We start from the raw sequence: 9,744 nt of genomic DNA on the forward strand, positions 1-9,744 counted from the left end.
CCCTGGACACACGTTATCAGTGTCCAGTATCAAATATCTGTTTTAAATTGCAGGTAAATGTGATTATCATCTGCATAACAGTGAACAAAATGTCAACTCAACTCAGTGAACTCGGAGAGGAACATTCATTCATTCATCTTCTGTACTGCTTGTTTGAAATCCTCTTCACACTTCGATTGCAACCAATTAATTGAATGCTTTTTCACAAAAATGAAGGTCAGTCACCTGTGGGACGGACAATCCTGTACAAACAGCATCCAATCATCTTTACCGTCACATAAAAATCAATTGTACGGTGTCAATCAAGCTGCTGTCTCGCTCCCTCCTCTCACGTGCGCAATCAGTCTTCACATATGTCTGCAGAAAGGTGAAGGTGTGGCTGAGTCTGAGGAAAGGGGCTGGGACTTTTGACTCGTGTATTTTCAAAATGTAGCCAGGATCTCCAACCCTACCTTGAAGGGTCACCTATGAACCTAACATACATGTCTTTGAACCCACATGCACAAGGAGAACATGCAAACTCCACACAGAAGGGCCCCAGCCGGCCGACCGGTTCGAACGCAGACCCCAGGGTCAAATTTGCTGCAAACCTATTCATCATCATTCGGACTTTTGGTCCAAAGGTCTCAATGTAATTTTATATGATAATAATTTCTCTTTAAAGAGGGGACAGGTTAAAAACAGAGGCTGTGATAGTTGTAGGAATGAGAGGTGTGCTCTGATCATCTGACTCAGGCTTGTCAACAAAAAAGTGGAGGAATTTTTCTGCGGTTTCTGAGAAGAAAGCAGTTTTAAGAATACTGGTTTAGGACAATTACTTAGCAATTTGAGATACATGTATAATGCTATACTATTATGGCATCAATATCCCATATTTAAATATACTTTTCAATAATGACAACCATTATAACTGTATTTATACAAGGCTTGAGAAAATTACATGTAATAAACATTAAAAACAACATGGTAGTTTTATTGTCATTCCATAGATGGTTTTACAAAATACACAGGCTGAAACGAAATGTTGTTTCTCACCAGCTTCTGACAGTGCAAATTAACATAAAATAAAACAAAAAATAAATTAGACAAAAACAATACAATTGAAAACACAGCATCAAGTGCTTGTACAAAGGTACTCTTTTAGGAGCAAATTCTCTCAAGGAGCGATTTAGATTTGAGGATGTGGAGGGGCACAGTTCATTGATCAATCTCACAGTTTGTGCAAAGAAGCGGTTCAGCATCCTGGTGGATCTGCAGCTGGTGCTCCTGTACAAACAGGCCATGAGAGGGACGGTGCGGGTCTACAGTATAATGATGGGGATTTCTCGGTGTGCAATCTCCTCCAGGAACGGGAGCAGGGCACCAACAATTCTGCTGCCAAGATACATATTGAAAAAGTTAATTTACATTCAAGCATAAATACACATTTACTTACGCTCTTTCTCAAAGAAGGATAACAGATCATAGTGATCGCCAACACTATCATCTGAGTGTGAAGTGCACAGTTCAACTTATTACTGTTAAACTCATATGCCATTTGTCCTTTTTCAGTAAGGAGCTGTAAACGGTGTCGGACAGCAGACCCAACTGGATGCCACACTTACTGTACTTTAAGTAACAATCCCCTCATGAGCAGAGGAAAAGGAAGAAAACTGAAAAAGCTTTGTTGTTTGAATAGCTGCTCTGCACTGATCTGTGTCTCACTTACCTGCGGATTGACAGGAGATCGTAATATCTCCAGCGGCATTGTTCCAGGGCTGTGTGTGGCCAGGGCAGAGCATACCACACCATGTGACTGAGAACATTGCTGAGATGCTTCTGTGCCGATAACATCTCAAACCTCCATACTGTCCCTGTGTCACATGCTTAACCACTCCAACCCTGAAAAATGTTAAGGTGACACTGTATCATTTTGGCATCGATAAAAGTTGACTGATCAGTGTTTCTGATGGCTAATTGTGCGAACTGTTGTGCAGTTCCTTTCATCAAAAATATGTATTTAGAAAGAATGTGAACTTCCCTGCAGTGATTTCTGCAGCATCCATCATACCAGTCTAGTTACTCAACCATTCCCCTAAAGTTGTTGCTCGAGGGGTCCCTTCATGTGACGGTGTTGTAACCTTCAGCAGCATTCCTCCTCCTTCTCCTCTGTGACACCGTGCAGCCGTCTTGAGAACTTGGCATGTCTGAAGCTTCAATGTTAAATAACTCAGCCTTTGGATGAACTTGTTTTATCTGCTAGACGATTTGTAACCCCCGTGATTAAAGGACAATTCCTCACACATCATTGTATCTTACTGTACATGAGAAGGCGTGATCGTCTTCCTTAGCCAATTGTGTTGTTTGTTTGTTTGTTTTTTATCAATAGGGATTTACTGCAAAAGCTGCCTCATCATTTCTGCTTTCTGGTCTCATTTAAGTATATTACATTACATTACATTACAATGCCATCAAACAGAATATGTTAACGTCAGCTGTGTGCTGCCAAAAGTTCATGGAAGAACTGGTTAGAGGCTGTAAAATCGTCAACACACGTCTGATTTGGCTTTGTCACATGAACCATTCAGGGGTTAAAATATAAAACTGTCAGCTTATTTAAATCTAGCAAAAATGTTAATTATTATTATTATTATTATATCAATTATTTATGTTTCAATACATTAATTAAATCTGTAATTCTATTTAATTTAAAGTGTTTATGTTTGTGCTTTTACATTTGTTTCCATTTTAATTGCTTTTGAATTGCAGATTTAATGTTTTTAATGTATTTTTATGTTTGTGTAAAGATCATTTTTTTCTGAATACTGCATTATACATAAACGTTCACTGGCTCGTGCTGCATGAAACTGTAACTAAAGTCTCTTTTTTCACATAAAGAATTTAACAGACTGCAGTAAACTCTTTTCTTTATATAAAATATTTGTGTGTGAAATTTGTTTGTGTATGCCTATATGGCACACTCTAAAAAATTCATTGGGACAAAAAAAACATGATTTAGCGACTGTAGTGCTTTGATTTGATTGGGTTAATTTGCACTGTCAGCACTGTAAAAACAACAGAAGTTGACCAAAGTGATGTACAGATCAGTAAAAAAAAATACCATTATTAAAATGGTGCAATAAAGTGCAATAAATTACAAATGTGCTATGAAAAAACAAATCAATACAACTAAAAGACAAATGTGCCAACTCAACTGAATGCCAGAGAGAAAAAGTGCGTTTTTAATCTGAAACACCCAAAGAAACTAGTGTCATAGTGGAGATAATAAATGAATCAACTGAAACTGTGAATTTTAATCAAATTAAAGTTTGGATTAAAAGTTGAATTGGAATAAATGCTGTAAATCACGGTTTGAGTCTTGAGCACATCCTGTGATTTTATCAGACCAGAGAATTAGAGATACACAGTGTGTTACACAATACGCTTGTGTTGAAGTGTGTTGAAGAGGGAAAGCAGATATCATCTGGAATGTTCTCAGTTCGACATATGATGAATCCTTAAACTGGAATCTCTATTGTCAGATTATCATCAAGATTGGAAAACATAAGCAGAACACAACGTGCACATGGCTTGTAGGTGGAGGACACAATTAAGGAGGGAGCATGTGGTGCTGATACTCTTTTATACGTTTCAGAGAAGCTCTGTTGGGTGTAACTTTAAATGCTATAAAATAACTAATAACCTGATTTAATACCTTCACGAAAAGAAAGAAAAGAAAGAGAGAGGAAGAGAGAGAGAGAAAAAGAGTGATGGGGTATCACAGCTTAGGTCTCTGTCTGGATCTGAACCCTGGACTTTGTAGATCTCTGGTGGGCGCAAAGGACCTTCAACGAGGTCCTTGACCCCCAATTGAGACAATGAAACTGTAGCTCCCCTTTAAAACTGGAAACAGGCTCTTCCTTGAAGATTATAAAAAACAAAAAACAATAAACTGTTGTTATATATTTTTCAAAATGCATGGAAAAACACTGCTATGGCCTCCAAACATGAAATTCAGTATGCAGCACTCGTGATAACTTGTGAGCCTGACTGACAGGTGTGTTCACTCAAAACAAGTTTGTCGCTCTGCTGCAGCACATAGCTGACACTCCAAATCATTTTCAAGCACAAGATCAGGTGATTATTTATTGAGGGGATTAACGCATACAAGTAGCTACAGTAGGTGCTGGATTCTATAACTGCATTTCTGTACCGTTACACTGAGGCCTGACACCTACAGTACTGTATCGACTGCCTGGCGAATCTGATCAAGTCATTATTATTGAAGTTTCTACATCATAAAGTTATTTCATATCAAGTTGCTGCTCCGTTCTCTATCTGTTCTGCACCATTTCCTTCATATGTGTATGCTGCGATTATTTTATTTCCTGCATCAGGAGGAATTTTGCAATGTGTTCTGGTAGATTAATCTGGTTATAACAGCCGGATTATATGTAAGGAGTGGTTTAACAGCCAACAGGTGAGGTGTTCCCACCCCTAGAGTGTGAATGGAGAAGCGGGGCACACGCCTCTCTGAAACCTCTATAAATACCTGCTGAGATGCTGCTGCAGGTGACAGAAGACAGAGAGGGAGGCAGAGCCCAGCTGAGGAGTGACAGGAGCATCATCATCATCACCATCATCTTCACCGCCGCCGCCGCCACCGCCAAGGCATCGACATGGGGAACTGCTGTGAGGGCGTAAAGAATTTTTTCTGCCGGCCAAAGAACACCAATGTGCGTGTTAGTCTGCCGGCAGTCTGCTTCGTCTGGCAGATCGCTATGATCGTCCTGTTTGGAGTTTTCATCCGGTATGATGAGGAGTCGGACGCACACTGGGGAGAGTTCAGGAGGGAGAACAACATTACGAGCGACATTGAAAATGACTTCTACTTCAGATATCCCAGTGAGTGCAAAAATGGAAATTGTGTTGGTTAAATGTTACTTTGGTGACCATGTGTGTTTTCAAAGGAAATATTGGACTGGTGAAAGGCTGTTGGTGGTTGTCACACTTAGTTAGTTAGTCTGATATTTTACAAATGGCAAATAGAGGAACATGTAGCTATTTTAAAAAATATGTATCTGTACATTAGATCTATTCTATCATATTATTATTATTATTATTATTATTATTATTATTATTATTATTATTATTATTATTATTATTATTATTATTATTATTTTCCTGTGTTTGCCCCTCTTTTCTGTCCACTACTAGACATCACCTAACGTGTAACTAACTTTTGCATCTATTTGATATAAATTTTTCAATTGATAAAATCTTATATTCTGATAATTAATAAGAAATCTTAATTTATCATTCATATTGATACACTTGTTTCTCAGCTGATTTGTTCCACAAATCTAACCATTTCATGCCAGCAGACCTTGACTGACATCACTCTAATGTTTTATTGCCTTTTCCTCTCTCCAGGTTTCCAGGACGTCCACGTCATGATCTTTGTTGGATTCGGTTTCCTCATGACTTTCCTCAAGCGCTACAGCTTCGGTGGAGTGGGCTTCAACTTCCTGATCGCCTCCTTCGGTCTGCAGTGGGCTCTTCTCATGCAGGGCTGGTTCCACGCCCTCGACCCGGCCACGGGGAAAATCACCATCGGAGTTGAAAGGTAAAATAAAATCTCTTCACTGGAAGCAGAGTGCATTGTTTTTTGTTTTTTTTTCTCTTCTGTACATCATCGCACGTGTTGCTGCATACTATAGAATGTAGGCAGGTGAGCGACAGACAGGTGCGTTATGTAACCCATCGTTGAAGAGTCATGGACAGGGCGTGGCGTTTGACACTGATGAGCCTCGCTGCCCTTTAGTCCTCTCAAGTTCTGCAGCCTGACTTGAGGCGCTGCAAGTACAACATACTAGAAATGTCTGTTGTGTGTTTAAGTAGCCTATGTGATGCAACAAGTGAAGAAGTGACAGCTCACTACAAAACTAATTAGCAACTCAATGTGGTGCTGTGTTTCTGAAAGCAGCTTTTCCAGATCCTGTCTTATGCATTCTTCGTTGCTAATTGCTCATTTCCACTCATTTTGACCTTGATCTTGTCCACATTCCCGACAGTCTGATCAACGCTGACTTCTGCTGTGCCGGCTCCCTGATCGCCTACGGTGCACTCCTGGGAAAAGTCAGTCCTGTCCAGCTGATGGTTGTCACCCTCTTTGGCGTCACGCTGTTCGCTGTGGAGGAATTCATCATCCTCGATCTCCTTCACGTGAGTTTCACTAAACATAATCAATCCCCTACATGGGAACTTAATTTTGGGAAATTAATTGTCCAAAGAGTGACCGTTTTCCTTCTGTGTGTGTGTGTATCTGTCTCCACAGTGCAGAGATGCTGGTGGCTCCATGGTCATCCACTGCTTCGGAGGCTACTATGGTTTGGCCATCTCCTGGGTCCTTTATCGACCGAACCTGCACCAAAGCAAGTGCCGCAATGGATCCGTCTACCACTCCGATGTGTTCGCCATGATTGGTGAGTGGCTAGTAATTAATATTTTGCACTTTAGCTCCTTTAACCTCACATGTTGTCTGTCTTTTATATACTTTTAGTCACTATGGACCTCTGGTTTGTGTCCTTTATAAAGTCTTTATCATTATTATTATAAGTGCTTTCTTTATGTTGCGTCTCATCTGGATCGTCTTAACTTCTAGACTCTGATCTGTTGTAAAAACGGTTGTAAAATGCAGCTATGGTTTCACTGACGCTCTCTCTCTCTACCTTGCAGGTACACTGTTCCTGTGGATGTTCTGGCCCAGTTTCAACTCCGCCATCACAGACCACGGCGACGGACAGCACAGAGCAGCCATTAACACTTACCTCGCCCTCGCCTCCTCTGTGCTCGTCACCGTGGCCATCTCCAGCATGTCTCAGAAGAGAGGAAAAGTCGACATGGTAATGCTACAGACAAGAAACACCCAGAAAAGCACACACAAGCACATGACAGTAACTCAAGAACTTGAAAACAAGTTTTGTAACGTTCATGTATTTCTCATTTTCTCCAGACTAACCTGCTCTTTTACCTGACAGGTGCATATTCAAAATGCCACTCTGGCTGGCGGTGTTGCGATGGGAACGGCAGCAGAGTTCATGATCACGCCTTATGGTTCGCTCATTGTGGGTTTCTGCACTGGCATCCTCTCCACCTTTGGCTACCTGTTTGTCACGGTGAGTTGGCAGCTATTTAATCATCAACCTTCTGATCTCGACGCTCTCACTGCAGGACGAAGTAGAGGAGAGAAACAGTGACATAAATATGAATGAAGCGATAAAGAAGGAAGCAGAATAAAAAAGGAGACAGATTGAAACAAGTTGTAGGTTGTTTCCGAAAAAGAAAATAATGAGCTGAAGTTCTTGAGTAGCCGATGACTCATTTTAAAAACATTCACCATGCACTTAAAATAAGATGGAAACAGTCCAGAGAAGTGAGGCGTGGTGTTCATGGTGGTGATGCAGGCTCTAAACTCAATACCAACCATTATCTCTTTGAGAGGAAGCAGGTCGACATGGTGGTTTTTGAGTTGAAACACTTAGATAAAGCTTAAAAAAAGGGCCATATAACTAGTTTGATAGGCACTGAATGGCCTTGGATGAGCTTTTATAGTATATAATTTATATTTATGGTAATTTGGTGTTTGAATGATGGCTTCTTTTTCTGATTCTTAGCCCTTCATGGAGAAATATCTCAAGATCCAGGATACGTGCGGTGTCCACAACCTGCACGCTGTGCCGGGGATGCTCGGCGGCTTCATAGGTGCCATCGTTGCTGCAGCAGCCACTGAATCCGTCTACAGCAGAGAGGGGTAGGTGACACAAACTCACCCAGCTTGAAATTCAGAAAACCTTCCCTTGCCTGTTCACTGACTCCAACATAACAAATGGAAACGCTCGGCGACTTTGTCTGTTTGTTCAAGCTATATAAGCACTGTGATGGCTTTTTGTTTCTTGCAACAAAAGAAGAGCTTCTCTAGTTTCTTCCTCTTGTTGTTCTAATGAACTGAAAGTGAACTAGCCTTGACAAGCCTTTAAATGAAAATCTGTCTGTTGTTTTTGTTTGTTTGTTCGTCTCTAGGTTGATCAGCGTATTTGACTTTGAAGGCGAATTTGCAAACAGAACAGTAGGAACGCAGGGCGGCTTCCAGGCTGCTGGCACATGTGTGGCAATTGCATTTGGAGTGGTTGGAGGCGCATGTGTTGGTGAGTTTGAAACATGTATACTATATCTTGGTGTCAGATATCTGTAGTGTTAAATCGTATATTTATCACTACAGTTTTCTAACAGGAAGCAGTTTCTTTGTGCATCAAGAAGAAGGTATTGAAATAGAGACGAATGTTGCTTAAGGCCTGTTTCTTTTCTCTTTAAAGGTCTCATCCTGAGGTTGCCGATCTGGGGCGACCCTGCTGACGACAACTGCTTTGATGATGAAGTTTACTGGGAGGTGAGAGAGCTTTTAACTGTTTTTTTTTCCTATTTTCTGTTCAAGTTCAAGTTTCATCCTTTGAAATCACTCATTGGTCAGTGAATTTCTTTGTCTAGATCTAAATTTGTGTATGTGTGTGTGTTTCAGGTCCCTGAGGAAGAGGAGTCCATCCCTCCAGTGTTGGAGTACAACAACCACATGATCCACAAGCACCAAGACATGTAAGCTCACTGACACTCACATGTTCTCATCAACTCTTCCTTCTCATTCACTTCTTAAATTAACTGTCATTTTATACTTTTCCCCACAACAGATCTGAGTCAAACTTCTCTGTGGAGCAGATTTAGTTTGCACATCAACCCATCGACCCATCGACAACTTCATATCACTTTGAACTTGATAGAGCTGTGAAACACAACCAAAGAAGGTGCAACTCTACAAGAGAGGAGCAATATTTATGACTGGCAGGGTCCTCTGCCACGTTTATCTCACACTATGTACATTTGTCGTGCACTTTTTTCTGTCTTTTGAAGTTAAAGGTTATGATGACACCGCACAAAATGGGGCCAAAATATCTCATTGATGAAGAAATAATTCTGAATGAAAAGACATTTTACTATATTTGTGTAATACACCCTGTGGATGGTTAATAAGTAGAAAATGTCAAAAACAATCTCTTTATGCTGTATAATATAATTATAAAGTGCAGAAGAGCCATTTTACTAACCGTGTGTGATACCTTTGAACTGTTGAATATTGTCTTTGATAATGCTTGCAATTTTATTTCTTTTAAAGACTCTTTCTTTTGAAGTTGTGAACGTAGAACGTATTTTGTTTTTGAATTCTATACCTTAGTAAATATTCATATCTTATTGTCTGTTATCTAAATTATGTATAGGTATTTGTAAGTTGTATGTGTAAATGATCCCACTTTTTATGTGTTGTTGCACAAATGATCTTGATCTTAAGATAAACCGTTTGAGAAACCAGAGGAACTATGATGCAGTTGTCAGCGGTTCGGTTGTTGTAGTGTTGAATACACTGTTTGTGATCGTAATGACAATCTGCTTGTTGTATTTTTGACATGATATACTGTAGTCTCAGTTTAGAGTAGTTAGTAAATTTATTGATTAGATGTAACAAAAGTGAAATAATGAAGTTATATTATCTTTAACTACTTTTAGTCACATCTTTGTGCAACAGGACAAAGGAACGTATGATGAAAAATAAAGTCATGTCATTGTTGAGTGAATGTGAATAAGTAAATAATGATGATGATGTGAGAAGTATCCTTTGTGTAAACAAGGATCCCAAATAAATGAAGAAACATGTAT

The 9,744-nt window shown here is 39.8% G+C and overlaps 1 protein-coding gene across 1 annotated transcript; it reads left to right on the forward strand.

Moving 5' to 3' along the window:
* Positions 1-4,658: 4,658 nt before the first annotated feature.
* On the forward strand, positions 4,659-8,757 carry rhcga (Rh family, C glycoprotein a; the record flags this gene model as incomplete). The annotated part of the gene is made up of 11 exons (XM_083995351.1): positions 4,659-4,884; positions 5,413-5,605; positions 6,054-6,204; positions 6,317-6,464; positions 6,718-6,884; positions 7,020-7,157; positions 7,656-7,792; positions 8,062-8,186; positions 8,355-8,428; positions 8,558-8,631; positions 8,724-8,757. The coding sequence occupies 11 exons, from the start codon at positions 4,659-4,661 to the stop codon at positions 8,755-8,757; spliced, it is 1,467 nt and encodes a 488-aa protein (XP_083851477.1).
* Positions 8,758-9,744: the final 987 nt, after the last annotated feature.

This window comes from Trachurus trachurus (genome assembly GCF_905171665.1).
Source record: "Trachurus trachurus genome assembly, chromosome: 3".
Classification (NCBI taxonomy): Eukaryota; Metazoa; Chordata; class Actinopteri; order Carangiformes; family Carangidae; genus Trachurus; species Trachurus trachurus.